The 20,362-nt window shown below is 42.3% G+C and overlaps 1 protein-coding gene across 3 annotated transcripts in view; it reads right to left on the reverse strand.

Annotated features, from left to right (window-relative positions):
* The window catches only part of ano1 (anoctamin 1), a 59,166-nt gene that overhangs the window by 18,545 nt on the left and 20,259 nt on the right, over positions 1 to 20,362 (reverse strand). For 2 of the 3 annotated variants that reach the window (XM_011486989.3, XM_011486973.3), the window contains exons 6-14: positions 16,819 to 16,873; positions 16,366 to 16,417; positions 15,507 to 15,562; positions 14,018 to 14,053; positions 8,635 to 8,699; positions 7,624 to 7,758; positions 7,061 to 7,221; positions 3,451 to 3,536; positions 2,693 to 2,704 (exon numbers count right to left, since the gene is read on the reverse strand). In XM_011486989.3, coding sequence (XP_011485291.1) covers positions 2,693 to 2,704; positions 3,451 to 3,536; positions 7,061 to 7,221; positions 7,624 to 7,758; positions 8,635 to 8,699; positions 14,018 to 14,053; positions 15,507 to 15,562; positions 16,366 to 16,417; positions 16,819 to 16,873 — 658 coding nt within the window. The remainder of the gene's footprint in view (positions 1 to 2,692; positions 2,705 to 3,450; positions 3,537 to 7,060; positions 7,222 to 7,623; positions 7,759 to 8,634; positions 8,700 to 14,017; positions 14,054 to 15,506; positions 15,563 to 16,365; positions 16,418 to 16,818; positions 16,874 to 20,362) is intronic. The other variant, XM_011486983.3, reaches the window with a different exon arrangement.

Raw genomic sequence — 20,362 nt, forward strand, 5'->3', positions numbered from 1 at the left:
ATAAAATCATTAGGATACAGAAATTCAACAGCAGAGAAAATCCTGCCGGGAGTGAAAAGTGAGCCAGAGGTGCCGCTTGGATGCAGGAAGTTTTTTAAAGTGAGCAATCAGAGCCTAAGCTTAGGAACGTGTTCCAGCTACCAAGAGGAGCACATCGACCAACCGTGGTGTTCAGTTACACTCAGTGGTTCTTCAGTTGATGGAAACTCAAGCAGAAGTGGAGAAAACAAACCAAAAAACTCTAAAGTCTGGATAGAATTTAATGACAATCAACCTATACAGTACTATACTGTACCATACTATATTAAATTATACTTTACTGTCGTGTACAGTTCTGTAAAAATACTCTATTATACTAAGCTGTTCTACAATGTTTTATACCACATTGTTTTAAACAAATCTGTATTATACTGTACTACACTTTAATGTACTTTACTGTCTTATACAGCACTGTACTGTACTACACTTTAATGTACTATACTGTCTTACACAGGACTGTACTGTCTTATAAACTTCTGTACCATACTGTATTATACCATCCTATACACTTCTGTACCATACTTTACTATATTACACTATACTGTACTATACAATACTATAGGTATCAGTAATACACTGTCCTATGACGAAGCTCACCCACACACACTGTTGCTATAGCAGACAATGTTCCCCTTGGCCAAAGCTCTCAACCATCAAAGTGTTTCTCCGAACCTCTGCAGAGGCTTTGGACATGCATAAACATGTTGAATGAGTCGTGACTGTCGATAGCATCTAGAATATGCAGATAATTCCTCCCCCCAAAGCCTCCAAGCAGCCTGGCACATGTGTGTTCAGCCCCTGATTTGGCTCACTGGTTTCCTCTGGAAAGGTTTTAGCCTGTTCTGCCCTGGTGGATCAGCTTATTCATACAGCCAGGTGGAGCAGAGGTGCATGAAAGGGAATTCCGTGGATGAGTGAGTGAGTGAGTGAGTGAGTGAGTGAGTGAGTGAGTGAGTGAGTGAGTGAGTGAGTGAGTGAGTGAGTGAGTGAGTGAGTGAGTGAGTGAGTGAGTGAGTGAGTGAGTGAGTGAGTGAGTGAGTGAGTGAACATGCACTGCAGGTAACAAAGAAGCCGCAGCTCCAAAAAGAGGCAGCATTTACTAACGGGTCTGTGCCGCCAGTGAATGAGTGAGTTATTTAAAAGCAGAGGAAACATTTCACTTCTGGCCTGAAGGTCCCTCCATCTTCCATTCATGTAAGCAAAGAAGGTATAAAAATAGACAAAAAAAAACTTTTTTTACCACAAAGATTAAAAAAAATTATTTCATTCATGTCAGTGTTTCCATTGTCTGTTTACTTGATGTAAGCATAAAGCCTCAGCCCTGAAAAAAGTGCTATAAAGAGATTAAACCCCACATTGGTAAATCGCACACTTAATATTGTGGATCCAGAAGAGAGGCTGTAATATGCAGCCTTTTATTTTTTCTCTTTAAAGGAGAGAAATGAGATTCTACTACGGTAAATGAAACGTAAAAAAAAAAAAAATACGTCCTTCTAGTCCTCGTGTGCAGAGGCTTTGTGTCATCAGAAGATGCAGAAAGCAAGAAAAAATAGAAGATCAGATTATTTTTTTGTTCCGTTATTTACACACAAAAAAAAAGTCTACTGCTATGGATTGTTTAGAATTTCAACCTGCAACCATATAATTTTTGGGAACTGAAACTGTCTGCTTGTTTGACAGATAGTCTTGCAATTTGATTGGTTGGATGATGTCAAATTAAACAATGTGGACCTGATTGAGACCGATGCAGACATCCACACAGACAGCGAGATTGCAGTCTTTGTCAACATGTGTTTTAATCGTTGTGTGTCGGGGAAAGTAGCAAGTCTTTGAGTCAAAAGGCTCAAGTCATAGTTAAGTCCAGTGGGACTGCTGGTAAAGTTCTAAGTCAAGATGCAAGTATTTTCAAATTTTGTCAAGTTGAGTCTAAAGTCAGACTCGAGTCTGACTGGAGTCCAAGTCACGTGACTGGAGTCCAAGTCACGTGACTGGAGTCCAAGTCACGTGACTGGAGTCCAAGTCACGTGACTGGAGTCCAAGTCACGTGACTGGAGTCCAAGTCACGTGACTGGAGTCCAAGTCACGTGACTGGAGTCCAAGTCATGCGACTGGAGTCCACGAGTCCATTTTTTTGTGATTGTTTCGTCTAGTTCCCTTCTTGTGTGTCCGTTTTTTTCTACGATTCCGCCGGTAAACGTTGGTTGAAAAAGTTAATCACATACTGATACTTCTAACAACAAGTGTAAATGTTCTGCATTGATGGAGCATCACTAAAGTCAGAGTCTGAATGTATGGAAGGCCTGGGCATATCTCTCACCTACATTTACTCTTTAAGTACTGGGGTGTGGAGTGCTGGAGGTTTTTTCTACAGTGAACAGCACATTGTTAGTGCATGAAAAGAAGTGAGAAAGAAAATGTCCAGTTAGGCTTCTATGAGATCTTCAGCTCCACCAGCCAATGTAAGGAGACAGCTGAACATCTCCACCAATGAGGGTGAACCTCAGAGATCAGTCACAGGCCCACCGCCACAGAAAAGGTAAGAAGAGGATGTCATGTAAGTCACTTTGAGGGAAGAAAATGTAAGCCAACACCCGGACAGGAAGCAGAAGTTTAGCTGGAAACCGGGACTAAAGAGAACAAGTTAAAGTCAAACCTTATGGTCCTCCTGTAAAGTCAAACAATAAAAACAAAGGGAGACGATGTCAGTGTCCAAAGAAAATCCTAGACAACAGAAATGTGTTCTACTTAGATGATGCTTCATAGATCAACAATAGCATGTAGAAAAAGGGGGGGCAATAAGAAAAATACATGGATGTTTTTTAAAGGAATCATTGCAAAATCCATAAAAAAAATAATAGCTCTGGTCAAAGTTCTTACAGGCTTCTGCTTTTTAGGTTGTTCTATAGTGCAAATGCTAATAGATCTTTATGTTCCCTGATAATAAAGAAGCTTTCAGAATTTCTCAAAAAGCAGCCAGTCCTCATAAAGTTATCAACAATGATTCAGTAGTTTGCCTGTGGATGTTTCTCTCCAGACTGAGAAAACAAACCAGGTTTAGAGGTAACTACTCCAAAAGAGAAAGCCATCATGATGATGAAACAGCTAACACAAATCAACACCTGCAGATATGTTCTGATAAAGTATCAAGTGCTTCTTTGCAGTTTTTCTCATTAATATTGGTAATTAATGAACCTGTTAAATCGTTTATGGTCCGGTCAAAAGCATAAGGAACATTATCACCACATTTTATTGATACATTTTAGTAATGAGGATTCTTGACAGATTTTATGAAAAGAAATAATAAAATCATGTTGCTTTTTGTCACAAAAATATCATGATATTAAACAAACACAATAGAAATTTAAACTAAAATCCAAGTCATGCACTAAAGTACTGACAAGTTCTTCATACCTCTTCTTCCTCACCAAAACCAGTCAGATCCCAGGTGTAGTTCAGCCTCATTTGTCGTCTCTTCCAATGCTCCATAAAAAGAACAGCTGAGGAAGAAGAAAAACAAGTCCAGTTAGGACTTGAAACTAACTGAAAACTTCAACCCCTGAACCCCTGAAAACTTCAACCCATCCATCCATCCATCCATCCATCCATCCATCCATCCATCCATCCAAACCAGATGCCTGAGCCAGCTCAACTGATGTGAGGGAACAGTGGCTCTACTCCGAGCTCTCTGCAGGTGACCGAGCTTCTCAGCCTATCTTTAAGGGAGCGTCCAGCCAACTTACAGAGGAAGCTCATTTCAGCGGCTTGTATTTGGGAGATCGTTTTTTCGGTCATGACCCAGAGCTCATGACCATAGGTTAGTTTTAGAACAAAGTTCTACCAGTAAATTGAGAACTTTGTTTTCTGGCTCAGCTCTCTCCTTCACCACAACAGACAAGTACAGCGACTACAAGACACTGTCTTAATCCTGCTAGACCTGAGTGCTGCCTTTGATACTGTTGATCATGGTATCCTTTTGCACAGACTCCAAGACTGGGTTGGCATCTCTGGATCTGCCCTAAGTTGGCTCAAGTCTTATCTGGAAGACAGGAAATATTTTGTTGAAATTGGGAGTTGTGTCTCAGACTACATGGCCTTGACTTGTGGTGTGCCCCAGGGATCGATCCTGGGACCCCTTCTGTTCAACCTCTACATGCTGCCACTAGGGCAGTTAATACGCAGTAATAACATATCTTATCACAACTATGCAGATGATACTCAGATCTATGTGTCACTGACAACAGGTGAATATGGGCCGGTGGATTCTCTCAACCACTGCCTCCAACAGATCAGTGCGTGGATGCAGAACAACTTTCTCCAGCTAAACTCAAACAAGACCGAAGTTATTATTTTTGGCCCACAGAAACAAAGAGAAAGTGTCAGCAGCTACCTTCATTCTCTGTCTCTTAAACCCTCAAATCAAGTCAGAAATCTAGGGGTAATCATGGACTCTGACCTGAACTTTAACAGCCATATCAAGTCAGTAACATCAGCGGCATTTTACCATCTGAAAAACATTGCCAAAATCAAAAACAGTGTCAAAGCCAGACCTGGAGATACTTATTCATGCATTTGTCTCCAGTAGGTTAGACTACTGTAACGGCCTGCTCACCGGCCTCTCCAAACGAGCTGTAAAACAGCTTCAGTACATCCAGAATGCTGCTGCTCGAGTCCTGACCAGAACCAGGAAGTATGATCACATTAGTCCTGTGCTCAGGTCTCTGCACTGGCTCCCTGTACCTCAAAGAATAAACTTCAAAGCAGCTCTGCTTGTGTACAAGTCTCTCCATGGCCGAGCACCAAAGTACATCTCTGACATGTTAGTGCCATATGAACCATCTCGTACTCTGAGGACCTCAGGGGCCGGCCTCCTGTTGATTCCCAGAGTCAGAACTAAACAAGGGGAATCAGCGTTTCAATATACTGCAGCTAAAATCTGGAACAGCCTCCCTGAAGTCGTAAGACAGGCCTCTTCTGTGTTCATGTTCAAATCTAGACTTAGATTTGCTTAGCCGTGTATATGACTGAAAGGTCCTATCTGCACTTTTCTTTCCTTTCCTTCCTTTATTTTTAAATCAATTTTCAATTATTATTATTTATTTTTTTTCTTTTCTTTTCTTTTAAAGTAAATTTTACGTTGATTATTTCTATGATGTATTGTGATTTTAATGCATTTTTCTGTTTTGTGAAGCACCTTGAATTACTTTGTGTACGAATTGTGCTATACAAATAAACTTGCCTTGCCTTACAACCCAAACCGCCTTCCAACCGTCCACTCCCATCTTCCCTCACTTTTGAAGACCCTAAGATATTTAAACTCCTCCAGCTGGGCCAAGAGCCCTCCACACACCCAGAGAGGACAAACCACCCATCTCCAGCCTCAGATCTAGCAGTGCTGACCCTCATCCAAGCCGCTTCACACTTGGCCGCAAACTGCCCCAATGCACGCTGGAAGTCCTGGCTCGATGAAGCAAACAGGACAACATCATCTGCAAAGAACAGAGAGGAAATCCTGTGGTCCTGAAACCAGACCCCCTTCATCCCCTGGCTGCCCAGCCCTTTATCAATAATTATAAACAGAACCGGTGATAAAGGGCAGCCCTGCCGGAATCCAACATGCACCGAGAACAGGTCCAATTTACACTTCTATGCAAACTAAGCTCCTGCTCCGGTCATACAGAGACCAGACAGCCCTCAGTAAGACTCCCCGGACCCCATACTCTCAGAGCACCTTCCACAGGACACCATGGGGGACGCGGTAAAACGCCCTCTCCAAATCCCCAAAACACATGTTGACTGGATCAGCAAACTCCCACAAACTCTCCGGCACCCTAAAGAGAGTGTAGAGCTGGTCCACTGTTCCATGACCAGGACAGACAGCACTCAGTTGTTCCTGGATCTGAGATTCGACTATCGGACGAACTCTCTTCTCCAGTATTCTGGTTAATACTTCACTAGGGAGGCTGAGGATTGTGAGTCCCCGATAGTTGGACCACAACCTCCAGCCCCCCCTTCTTGAAAAGTCAGCTTATCCAAATAAATATTTAAAGGTCTAGATATTTATCGTCAATCCCCAACAATCATTGTTCTCCAATATTACATCCAATGGGTTAATTATGGCTGATTGTTAATCTGAGTCAAGACCAACGAGACTTTACCCAGATAATGTATTTTGATTACAACAATGCTTCATTACTGACCGTTATCTCAGAAACACATTGATGATGTCGTTAGCGGCTCATCAAGCCTCAGAGCACAGATAGGATTCGACCCGGTGTGCAGCTGATGAAGCCTCACAGACAGAAAAGGCCTCCTGGCTCTTCAGCACTGTGCTGATAACAAGCCAGACATGAAACACAAACGACGTGCCTTCACTTTCTATTCATCTATGTGGATGCTCAGCATCTACTGAGGCTAAAGTGTGTCCTGCTCAGCTGGCGCACAGGAAGGAGGAGGCTGAACAAGGAGAGCCATCATCAACCTGAAGAGCGAGTAAAGGTCACACCAGAAAAACCTACACATGAAGAACAGAGTCTCGATTCAACACATTTGCTTCCTTTCTCTGTCACAATGCTTAAAAACTTTGAGTTCAAATCATAAAAAATAATAACATACAAAATAAATTAGATCTTCACTGAAGAAAACTAAAATCATTAGTCAACTAATTAACTATTAAATAAATAAAGACAGCTAGAAATATGTAAATGCTTGAAAAAATGTGTGAATGAATGAATGTTTGATAATAAAAGCAATGGACGTATTTCTGTAGATCTACAGCAGGCGTGTCCAAGTCAACGGGCTTCAACAAAGCACTTCTCTGGAGCCCGAACCCCCCCTGCTGTTGACAGATGGCAGCCAGTCTGGCAGAACATCAAAGACAGACCATCTGCATCAGACCATTATGAATTTGTGCTGGAACTTTCCTGTATCCCTCTGGTTCAGTAATCCCACTTTTTACGGTCTACTCGGTCAACCAACAGCAGCCTCTTCTTTCAGTCTGATGGTAGCATTTGTGTTTCCTCACCCCAGAGAGCCATGAAGATGGAGAAGAAGACTGTGGCTTCGTTGTCGAACAGGTGGCTGGCTCGAGCTGTGCCACACGCCGTCACCAGCTTCCAGTAGCTGCAAGCTCGGTCACACAGTGGACACATGATGATGTCGTTTCTGGGATCACAGATCTCCATACTAACAGGTGCAGGGCAGAAAGAAAAGGCAGGAAATTCAACTTATCATTTAACTGCACATTGGTTGTTGGTTCTGATATTTCAACAATCCCTGGAGGTGAAAACCTCCAACAGGTTTTTTTCTTCAGAATAAAGGGGTGAGGAGGTGGTGAGGGTGTTACCCCTTTTGTTGAGTGTAAGCAGGCATGCTTTTCTTAAATGAGCTTCCTGCACAGACATGGTTACATTTTCCTGAAGGTCGAGGAGCTTAGCCATTAGGTATAGTCATGTTTAGAAAAGCATTAGTACACATACAGTGGGGTCCATAATGTAGCTGTAAAACTTAAAAACTAAACTGTACTTAATCCATACTTTTTGAAAAACTGGCCTTGAGAATCAATTGCAGTTGGAAAGACTTATGTACCTGGGTATGTTGCTGTCGACGGTGGCACAGCCGTAGAGGAACACAATAACTCCAACAATGGAGGCCGGGATGAGCATCTGTGTGTACACCCCTAACCAGGCAAAATACAGACCAACCTTCTCTCCAAAATACTTCCTGTGGGAATAAGTACACAAGTCATTGGTCTGGAGTCTACCATGATGTTTGCAGATGTTCTCAGTCGTTGATGTTATGTCAGGATTCTGTTTTTGGGGAATTGGACTATGAATGTCAATCTAGAAAATCTTTCACTGCAAATCCAAGTAGTCGTCTAACACATGATGAAGAATTCAGGTCAATCAAAGTGCTGATTTCAGAGGTGGAGCAAAATAGACCAAACATTTGATGTTATTTAGCCAGAGTTTGCCCGTTTGGTCCACTCCTGAGTTCAGGTGGACTTTCACAACTGAGGTTCTAATATAATGGAGAAGCCTTCGCTTAACGGGGATGGGATCTGGAACTCTTCTCCCATTCCCAAACAATAATGTCACCACCTCTGAGCCACACCCCCAGGATTCAGCTGACTGTTCTGATAATCCCTGGATCCATGACACTTGAATCCATCCACAGAGCTGTTTAACTTTGATGCCACACCTCTGAAGCAGTCAGCACAAAACCTGAAATTCCCACCAGCAGTTACAACGGAAGAAGCTTCTCTAATGAGCAGTCTAATAATGTCTGGACCACTTTTTAAGGTCCAGTTCTGCTGTAGATCACAATCCTATGAGTCCATAATGGTTTACAAACTCAGGAACATGTCTCTTTTTAAAGTTAATTAACAAAGAGTCAACCCTTTCTGGTGACTAAAGGCTGTTTGGTCAATAAGTTAGTGTGTGTGTCAGATGAGCTGACACAGGAAGTTGTGGCCTGTGTGTCTGATGACTTTATAATAATTTTAGAAACCTATGGTGCTTGATGACTGCCTACCTAACAATAATTAAAGTCGTAACTGTCAGATGTGTGATGGAGCACCAGTTGGAGTGTGGGTCTGACCTGATGAGTCCAACAGGCTGATACTTGTAGAACACACTGTAGCTGGCCCATTCCTCATACAGCAGCTGTGGAGAAAAAGCAAGAGTCTGTGAATAAGGTGTAGGGGTCTTGAGCAGTGGAAACCTGGGTTCCCATGTTTGAACCCGCTAGTGGATTAAAAAAATGCTCATGACTTAAACACTGCAGATGAATCTCATTGAAAAAGGGTGAAGTGGAGCTTCTGGCCAAATCAGTGGGTGAAGTATCTGATGCACAAGAGGTGGACCTGTCTGAGGCTTGGTTCTAGTTTTTCACTACATTTGCATTTTCAGTATAAATGTGGTTGCTTAAAACGTAAGGACAGTTCTCTCCAAAGAAAAACGTGACAAGGAAATGGTAGCCGTTGATCTTCAAAAAGTATTAATACATACTTTCAAAAGCACAAGGCATTGAAAAGCATTGTAACACGGTCCGGGTGTGTACTCGATTGCGATTGGCTGTTGGGTGTTGATCAAAAAGTGATAAACCACATTGATAATGCACACCTATGAAAAAAGTCCCGGGTCACATATCCCAAATATTCTATATCGTTACGATGGCCTAAATAGAGCAACAGAACCTCAGAACACATTACTATGACTATCTATAAATAGATTTTATTTAATCTAAAAAATAACAAGATTTAAGTACTAATAATTGATTTGATGTTTTTTTTCTTTTGTAAGTGTTCATGGTTTAAGCAGGATAATGTCCTTCAAGGTGTCCATTGTCAGAAATTAAATGACTTCACAAAAGCAACTAGCCTCTACTTATCATACAATTCAGACCTCCACATTTTTCATTAATTTTAATAATGCACACCTTGTTGGGGTTAAATTACAAATAACTTAACTTCAGTAAAAATAAAAAGACTACAATTTTATGTTTTATTATCTACAGCCAGTCAGTCTCAAAGAAAAGCGTCGTTTCCAAGAGGTTTTTCTTTTTCAGCCGACACAGAAATGGGAAAATTCAAGGTTGATTATAAAAGGCCATAAAACACCAAATAGCAGCAGTTAAAATTGGACCCTGGACATTTCCACAAATCATCTAAATGATGTTGGAAAATGACAAAAAAGGCATTATATCATGAAATGCCTATTGTTGTGGTTTTATGTTTTGATTAGTCTGGCAGGCTGTGACTTCTCCTGGATGCCCTCCCCTCCTCTAAGGTCTCCTGTGAGAGTCACAGCTATTTCTCATCAAGCATCAAGTCCTTAGACATCACAGATGAGGTGAAAAGAGGCACGTCGACTTCTTTGAAAATATTTAATAATGTCTCATAAATGTTTTTTAAGACTATGACACTTGTGCATAAATTTGATTGGCACCACAGATTGCCAGCCTGGAACCCTAAGAATCATGAGGAATTACTATCAACCAGAAAAGAAAAAAAAGCTGCAAAACGTTTTTGCTGAAGACCTTAATATCTGACTCGAATGTATGAGTTCTTCTTCAGCTTTTCTTATCTGGATTGAGAAGCTGTCCATCAGAAAGTCTGTCAAGACTGCTGCAAAAAAAGGGGAGCTGTGCAGAGTGAAGGGGGTTTGTGCAGAGTTTTGACGTTTGCAAATAGTTTTGTAGGAGAGTCCAGATAGAAGGGAGTTGCAGTAGTCCAGACGGGAGGTGATGTGACTGAGCACTAGAACGGCTGTGGAGTGAGGGCTGAGTGAGGGACAGAGACGGCGGATGTTGCGAGGGTGGAAATAAGCGGTCCCGGTGATGTTATTCAGGTGGGCGGTAAAGGAGAGAGTGCTGTCGAGAATGACACCCAGGCTCTTGACCTGAGGGGAGGATGGACCAGTAAATGGAAAGGTTATGGAGCTTATTTAAGGTGGTCTTCATTCCTACAGTGAACAGTTCAGTGAAAAGTTTGAAGTGAACCAGGATTTTATTTCAAGGAGGCAATTGGAGAGGAAGGCAGGTGGGTGTCATCTGCAGTGAAAGTGAATGTTGGGTTTACGGAAGATGTGGCCAAGGGGGGAAGGTAGATCATGAACAGTAAGGGTCCCATTACAAGCCTTGAGGCCTTTCTGTGGCAACAAAACTGTAGGAGAGGTGAATGCTGTCAACTAGATGAGTTAAGCGCGACCTGCGTCCGCTTTCATGACATCCTTTAAGATGGACGCACAAGCCACACGCGCGCTCCCTTTATGATGCGGCCGCTCCTACGTACGGCCCTCCACAGGCCTGGACAACCCAAAAGCCACGCACACACACGCACAAACACACACAATTAAAGTTGAAAGTAAAATAAAATAAGTACTTAAAAAGCTTGTTTAAAGATATTATTTAAAAAAAATCATAAAAGCTATTATAATAATTAATTAATTTGTATAAACTCTTATTTAGACTGGGATAAAGATCAACAGGACCTCTCAGTTCTGCAGTGCAGTGAGTTAAACCTGTAACTGCGGCTGCAGAACTGAGAAGCCAAAGTCTTGGACAGCGGGTTATCTGTGTTACTGAGGACGGCCTGCATCCTGCTCTTCATTCTGTCCTCCACCAGGGAGGGACCCCACAGCCTGAACCCCCTCGCCCAGCACAGGAAACCACTTCCTTATCAATTCCTTCAGCCGGCCCTCGCTGTGATGTTGTTGTCCCGGCTGACTACAGACCATAAAAAAACAGTTCTGGCCTCAATGCAACGATACTAAAATGTGTAACATTTCATTGCAGACGTTGAATGAGCTTAGCCTTTTAACAGTTTATCTTGTTGTGTTAAGAAGTGACCTTTGCCATATCAGGTTAATATTCTTTGTTCATAAACATAATAATTCATAAATGCAGAGTTCCATTCTATTAAAATGTTGTTAGCAAACAAAATGTTTCAATTGGTAGAAATGTAGAGGATTGTGTCAGGAAGGTCATCTGACGTGAAACCAAATCCCAAACAGAACTCCTATGGCAGATCAGATGTGGTCCGAGTTTGGTCACTGTGGCGCCCCCTGCAGGGAGCAGCCAAAAGCCAAAGGCCACTGTTCAGCAGCTGAACGCAGGAGTTTGGGGAGTTCAAGCTTTGCCAGGCAACCATCAGACATTGGGTAACAGGGAACATTCTAGCAACAGATGACAAACTGGTCACAGGCAGCATGACAAACAGCAGAAGCTCAGACACACCCAGCCTGACTGATAACAACACAATCAGAGTCGCAGCTCAGTATCAAGACATAATTTGAATACTTGTACTAATCTGTGGCTGCAGTGTGCTGATGGGGCACACAAATCTATTCCATTATTTTCTGGAGCCCGAGAGAAGAAGAAGGAGAAGAAGAAGAGGGATATTTAGACTGTTGCCTTAGTAACACAGAACACTAAATAATAGGGAGTGAGAGCTTCGTGGGAGGCGACTTCAGTCTTCTGAGCTCCTCTGTGTCTAATACTGTAGTTAATTTTATTCCAACAACGTAGGAGGCAGGGGAAATAAAACTGAAGTGTTTCCAGATAATGACTTCAAAAAATCTTCCAAAGTTTCATGATAACTAATGTAATCAACCAAAATCATCCTCAGACATGATGCCTAGATTACATACTTGCGTAAATACTATCATGCGGTAAAATGTTGGACATTTTGTTCCCTTGTTAGTGTTTCTGAGCCTGGTACTGAACCCCACGATGCTCCTGGTGGCTCTAGACTGGTGTCATGTTTGGCAGCGGAGCCGCCATCAGTGTGTGAATGTGTGTGAATGTGTGTGCGTGGCTGAATGGAACTCTGAAGCTCATTGGGCCCTAAGGCAATGTAAAAAAGCGCTAAAGAGGAAAACGCCATTTACCATTTCTCTTTAACGCGACAGACTTTGGATCCAGCATAAATTTAGGTAACAAAAATGTGGAGTTTTCTTTGACGCAGATCTTAACTTAAAAGATTACATCTCAAATATGTCATTTAAAAATATCTCCAGAGTCTGACCTTTTATCACCAGAATCAGCACAGAAGTTTATATCCAAGCTTTTATCACATGTAGACTGGATTACTGTAATGCTCTTTATCTGGTCTTCCAGGGCGGTCCGTCAGCAACTGGGCCAGAACTCAGCTGCAGGTGTTTTAACCAATGAGAGGAAGAGATCACTCATCACCTCATCCCTCTTGTCTTTAAGTCTCTGCTCTGGCTTCCTGTCAGCTTCAGGAATGATTTGAAGATTCTCCTTCTAGTTTTTAAGGTCTTAATGGATTGTGACCTTCTTATTCATCAGTTCTCCTTAGTCCTCCTCACAAACCTTCCAGTTATTCCAGTAGAATAACTTGCCTGAGGATCTGAGAGTTCCTGCATGTGTGGGGATTTTTAAATGAAAGACTCTGCTTTATAACTTTGTATTTCCATAATTAAATGTATTTATTTGTGTGGCATTTTAGTACTTCATGTTTTCTTATAGATTATCATTTGTACATTTTTACCCTTTCTGTTTTTAAGCAGTACAGTTGTTTCTCAAACTGAGTTTTCTCCATTTTTTTTATCTTAATTGTTGTTACTTTTAACAAATTGTGTTTTATGACTTTTTTATGCTTTTAACCTATGTTTACATGTGTCTTTTATACGTCCTTGTGTTGTACATTGATTAAAGGTTCTCTTCAGCTTGATTGATTGATCATAGAAAGGAAAGCACAATGGAACAGGCACATAAGTTGCAGCCTGATGGGTTAAAACCAATTAGACCTTTATGATATTTACAAAAATTGTTGGTCATAGGGACAAAGTATACATTATTTCACAAAAATATTGGGCTTTAAATAGAGCAGGAGTGGTCCATCTTCTTCTAATTCTTTGGATTAGAACTAAATCTAGTTACCTAATTTCCTAAAGTATCCATCCATCCATCCATCCAAATCATGATAATATGGCTTCAAATAAACATAACGGCTTTACTATTGGGAGAATAATTAGAAGAATGAATAAGAGACGTGTCCAAAGCTTTCCTCTGCAAGCTTAGGTAAAAAAAAAAAAAACATAGAAAGGTTGTATGATGTCTAATTTCAATCAGTTTGATGCTTTTCCAATGACATGAAAGAGTCCCTCATCATCTGAACTAAACCAGCTAAAAAACACACCTTTACCCAGACAGACATGTTTCTAGTGTTAAGGGGAGTGTGGCTGAATGTTGCAGATAAAGTTTTTTATTTAGATTTTAATTGTAACTTGATGGAGCCTCTCTTGAACATGCGTCAGCATGTGACCATCTCTGATAGGCTGAAGTGAAAGACGTGGATCTTACTGCCGCCTGCCTGAGGTTTGTTAATGCAGGAATCGTCATGTAAAGGAGAGGAACTTTTATGGAAACGTCACTGTTCTTTTATCATTTGTCCATCAAGCTTTTTCTGAAAGAGCATTGGTGAATCAAAGGAGTTCATGGGAGGTCCTCCACTCACCCTTCTGTCGTTACGGTCCATCCCATTGATGTCTCCCTGCAACACAAATAACACTCCATTTCAGGTTTGTGCAATTTTCACAGCAAAGACAAAAGTTTATGCAAAGAGCGTTCCTGTGCAGCTCCGCCTCATTCTCCGCCTCACGGCTTATGAAAACACACTTTTGAACCTGCGTTCAACGTGTGGCGTTCCATCCAGTAAGGGAGGGGCTTCACTTTTTCTACTGTTCACCAGCGCACGTCGGCCACGTACAGTCGAAGAGGCTCAGTGTGAAATGTCAAAGCGGTGTAAATCTGGTTATCTTGCTCCATACTTTTTCTTTCACTGCTCTATTCTGATACGTGAAAGACTTGGTGTTACAGACAAATCCCTCCAGACACAAACCAAAATTATTCATTTCTCCTTCGTGATCAATTTTTTAACAGCTGGCACTTCTGTGAATTAAAAAGGATGCTATGCATACGTCACCACCAAATCTGAGTCCATGATAGGTCAAAGTTTGACATGGATTAACTTACGAAATGCTTCAATGGTTGACGTTTTGGACGTAGAGCCCAGAAACCAGCATAGCAATGCGTGAGCACGAGAGTTTTCAAAGCTGAAGCAAAAAAACAGGCATATATGCTCGTTTACATAGACTATCCATTGACAGCGGTCACCCAAACGTACATCCCCGATGGCGGTGTGAACGTAGCTTTGAAGTTTGCGCTAATGCAACTCTTTAAATACATTTCACTTAATTTGCTGTTTAGTTTGGGACTCACATCAGAGATGACCAACTCCCACCAAAACCACTCACTTATACTGAAATATAAACTTGGTGGTTTTTCAAAGTAAAAGACTGGTCACGTTTCATTCATTTCATTCTTATAATAATTAGTACCGAGCTATTTATCTACTATACGTGTCATTTCAGAAATGATTTCATGTCTGTATCTTTATATATTTGGGATGTTGTTTCCAAATACTAAAGTTGATTATTTTGTAAATACTGATTTCTCGCAGGTTAAATTAGTTTCTTATGAAGTTTTGCTTTCCTGTCCTCACTAAGACTTTGACCAAAAAAACTTAGAAAAAAGTTGTTTAAAAGTTAAACAAGGTTAGAAATGTATTCAAAGATTCTACATTTGAAAATCAATAATCCTCCAACATAAAGGATTTCTGCGAGAGTGTCTTTTATTTTGTAGTACCGAGGGGAAGAAACCATGTCTGTTTTTTTCCCAAAGGGCCCTTCTATTGAAAGATCAGCAGATCAGGTTGATGGTTTAAAAGGGAAACAGCCTCAGACCATCTACATGGGCTGAGACTCGTGGATCCCTCTTGAACTGATCTTGATAGAAAATACCCCATTCACTGGGCTTCTCAGTGTGATGCGGTAACATCAAATGTATTCAGAAAACTGGCAGCCCCATCATGGATGCAACGGAAGAGACAAACGTCAGCATGTTCACTCATGAACTGGCTTCAGATCAGTGATGTGGATACTCACGTCATGAGGGGGATAAGCCGCCATGTAGATGCTGTTGGCCAGCAGGCTGGTGATTCCTGAGAAAGCAATAAACTGGAATTTACAACAGAAAACGGAAACACAACCCGTCCTAAAGACACTCGGCTCTTTTCAAGGAAACGCTTTAAGAACGGTTCTAGTTTCAGAATTGTTGGTCCGCCAACCGCAGGTCGGACAACCACTAAACCAGATTACCACATTTTTTGGACCAAAAGGTGCACCAGATTCTAAGATGCTCCAGAACTCGTGGTCATTTATCTGCAGGCTAAATGCTTTAGACAATACTCTCATCTTGGCTGTAAGTGACATTAGATCTAGTGCCGTACGTTTCCAGTCTTATTTATGGAGGGACTGTTTTATTTGTCCTTGTAACTAATTTTTATGGTGTGGTATGTATAAGTAATGTTTTTATCTTGTTATTTTATTCTTATGTTTTTAATCGATTTTATTTTTTATTACCCAATGTAATTTTGCGTATACTGCTTCTTAACTTGTGTTTTCTTGACACTTTTTTAATGTAGTGGGACTGTGTGCAGCTTTTTTGATTGGACAATGAGTCTGGAATAAATTCCATCCATCCACCCGTCCATCCATCATAATGGTCCATCAATGTAGCTTGATAGTTTACCAAAGCAGCACTAAAACAGTTCAACTGGTTTTTAGTGCTGCGTACCACAGAAAACAATCTGAGCAAGAAGTCCTACAGAAAAAGATGCACTGTTGGCTTTTGGAAACTAAGATTTTAGGTGTGCTTTATGGTTCACTTTAATTCCATCCCATGAAAGAAAGACCAACTCCGGGTTGGCTTCACGATCAGAACTGTAGTAAAAGTGTCCATTACCCATTGAATAGTGGTCTCTTTCACATTTGGTCCTCTTCAACACCTCATGCACCTGTGGGTACAACAAAAGTAGCATTTCAGAAGCAGAGGGGGATTATTTCTGACCCCTCTGTCTGCAGCAGAGAAGCTGACAAACCCAACTACAGACTTTGATCTATGAGAATGAAAAAGCAGCTGAGAGCAACCAGAGCAATTTGGCTGTGATTGAAAAGCTCCATCCAATACTGCGAGCTCTGTGTTTTTATGTAGTCATTAGTGAAGGTCTGTGTAGGTGTGAGTGGATGTCTATCCACATGTAGAAGCACAGGATGCAGGAGAGGAAAGCTACTCTGTTGCTCAGAAACAAGCTGAAGAAAATGACATGTAGAGAAGCCTTTCAGTCCCCCAATGTGCAGGAGCATTACATACAGTACATGACCCCCCACCCCTACCCCCACTAAGGCAAAGACTTACTATGGAGCTTCTGGTTTTACTGTCAAAGAACTTGTCCTTATTTGACAGATCAAATCTGAAATAGAAAAACAAAGAAGGAAAGTTTCAGGTCCATGCAAAGACCAAACAAGCTGGGAGGGGTTCAGACACATTTAAAAAACAAAATGATATGTACACTCCAGCATTTTACACATTGGGTTTGTTTTCACAATTCACAATCAACTCAAATTTAGGAGGCTCCTTTAAGGATTTCATAGAAAAATCTTACATCCAAATGGTTGGAAGTTTTCGGAAAATGAACGTTAGAAACGTTTTTTTTTTTTAAATATGTAGTGAATGAGCAGAAAAAGCCCCAATGCGACCAGAGGGCCATGATGGGAAGCTGGTTTTCCAAAAACATGACCATGAGGATGCAGCAGGCGGAGGAAGTCAGAGACTTGGTTGACCATGTAGGCCATGAAATATGACCTCTATAAGCGTAAACTGTGAAGTCAGGCATGTACAGCCCACTCCACCCAAACGTCCTGCTGCTGCAGGTTTCTATGGGGATCGGGCCCTGATTCAAGAAAGAATCCCAACAACTTCTCCAAATTCTGCAAAATGATTTAACTAGTCAATGTCAATCATGATCTTAAAACCAGAATAATGTGCTTTAAACCCTGGATCAGTTCTGCCAGGATGCAACGATTAACTTGATACCCAAAACTGACCAATTCAGAAATACATTCTGATTTCCATCTGCAATATGAAGATATTGTAAATGCTTTTCCCCTCAAAGTCGTTGGTTTGGCAGCCCTTTCCAGTGTCACATATTCTGAAGCTTTTTAACAAGTGAATTTCCCCAAATGTGAGATCAATGAATCAATAGAAATCAATAAAGAAAGCTCATCACGTCTCATGTCCGGGCTTCAGTGAGCATGCTTTGAGGTGTGTTCTATACAGCCTGAACAGAAGGAAGGTTGGAGAAAAAGCAAAGAGCTCGTCTGCATGAACATCCCCTAAGAGCCGATCTATAACCGTGTCACGTGACTGGGAGTCGACCGGGGGGGGGGGTTCTGATTGACTGGAGATGTGCAGTGGGAGGAGAAAACATGATGCCTTCCTGAACACTCCCTCCTACATTTATCCCAACGCTGTATGCAAACGCTGGATGCAAACGCTGAAGGACTTCTGTCTTCTCTACAGAATCTCATCTTTTAATTGACACCATGACTTTTCTGCTATGCTAACATGTGTTACTTGAACATCTGAGATTCCACCCTGTTTAGCAGAAGCAGGGAACTTTTAGTGGGAAGCATTATTTTTTAATTAAGAAGCGCTGTACCTTTCTAAGCACTTCTACTGTAATATGACACACAAACAAGCTAAAATCTGAAGTAGGCAACAACTCTGAATGATTTTAGAATGAAAACATTGCATCCAGTTCCAATAGCAAACATGCAATGAGAGCAAAGGAACAGGTTTAACATGGCAGACATGAGCTTTAAACATGACCTGACACGCCCCACAAACTGTTTGTTTTGAAGCAGGCATGCAGACGTCTGCTGGCTGCGCATTCATGCCAAAGACATGCTTTCATGTGAAGACATTTCCTAGATTTGTTACGGTTATGCTCGATCTTCTGACGTTTGCAGATTTTGTATTGCTGCAACATTTTCCCAAACATTGGTTAGAATTTCCAAAGTGTTTGAACAGCCGAAAACACCTCTCTTCTTTTTTTATTTGGACTGTTTTTACACCATTGCAGGATGTTTTTGCTCATGGCTGGAGAGATGTCAGCAGTGACTCGCTACGTCACTCACAAATGTCAGAACATTTCTTGCTTTCAACTTACATTTTTATTTGATGTTTATTAATCTCCTAAATGTGTGACGTTGTAAAAAAATTCCAACAATTCCACAATAACTATCTATATATTATCATTTGAAATATGCTGTAGTTTTGTAGAGTTGGCCTCCACTCCTGGGCTTGTGACATTAGCTTTCTGCATGTGATCCATCACAATGTGGTGGTTTGATCCCACCCCAATCCAACCCCTTAATGAAGAATGTCACAGAGGGTCTTTGGTTTAGGGTTAGACCGTGGATTTGAACCCATGACCTGCCAGACACTACCCCAATAGGCCACCAACCTCTACCGAGCCAACTTCATTCCTTAAAGCAAACAAGCAGTACAGGAACAAAACCCAAAGGTATCGTGGGGTAAAGGAGGCAGCACAGCTGGTGCAAAAGCACATAACTGATGATGGAGCAGTGGTCTCTAAGCCCCGGATTGCAGACCGGTACTTGGGACAGTTGATTGTTTCTGTTTTATTTATAAGCAGATTCTGAAGGAAGTTTTATTTTGAAAATTACTGGGTTCTATCCACCACATCTGCCTTAGTTTTGACGCATGTTAAGTTGCTCAGTCACATCTTAAAAATACGTCCATGACTTTCTTAAAGTGGCTGCACTGATCCCTAAACTAGAACAGAGTGGTGAGGAGAGACGTGGCAGTCTGAGAGCAAAAAAGAAAACCTGATTTTCACATCATTCACAGAAAGTGAAGACAAGACGACAATGTTCTCCCATCATCCAGTTCTTTACATCTGATCAAATCTGTGACATGTGGTCTTTGTTGTTTTGTTTTCTTCTGGCAGATTAACAAGTTGAAAAGCCGAACCATCCCTGTACCGAACCAGCCCTGCACAGAACCAGCCCTGCACAGAACCAGCCCTGCACCGAACCAGCCCTGTACAGAACCAGCCCTGCTCAGAAACAGCCCTGCACAGAACCAGCCCTGTACCGAACCATCCCTGCTCAGAAACAGCCCTGCACCGAACCAGCCCTGCACCGAACCAGCCCTGCACCGAACCAGCCCTGCACCGAACCAGCCCTGCACCGAACCAGCCCTGCACCGAACCAGCCCTGTACCGAACCAGCCCTGCACAGAACCAGCCCTGTACCGAACCATCCCTGCTCAGAAACAGCCCTGTACCGAACCAGCCCTGTACCGAACCATCCCTGCTCAGAAACAGCCCTGCACAGAACCAGCCCTGCACCGAACCAGCCCTGTACAGAACCAGCCCTGCACCGAACCAGCCCTGTACAGAACCAGCCCTGCACCGAACCAGCCCTGCTCAGAAACAGCCCTGCACAGAACCAGCCCTGTACCGAACCATCCCTGCTCAGAAACAGCCCTGCACAGAACCAGCCCTGCACCGAACCAGCCCTGCACCGAACCAGCCCTGCACCGAACCAGCCCTGCACCGAACCAGCCCTGTACAGAACCAGCCCTGCACCGAACCAGCCCTGCACCGAACCAGCCCTGCACCGAACCAGCCCTGCACCGAACCAGCCCTGTACCGAACCAGCCCTGCACAGAACCAGCCCTGTACCGAACCATCCCTGCTCAGAAACAGCCCTGTACCGAACCAGCCCTGTACCGAACCATCCCTGCTCAGAAACAGCCCTGCACAGAACCAGCCCTGTACAGAACCAGCCCTGCACCGAACCAGCCCTGCACCGAACCAGCCCTGCACCGAACCAGCCCTGCACCGAACCAGCCCTGCACCGAACCAGCCCTG

The sequence above is a fragment of the Oryzias latipes genome, chromosome 3 (genome assembly GCF_002234675.1).
Source record: "Oryzias latipes chromosome 3, ASM223467v1".
Lineage (NCBI taxonomy): Eukaryota > Metazoa > Chordata > Actinopteri > Beloniformes > Adrianichthyidae > Oryzias > Oryzias latipes.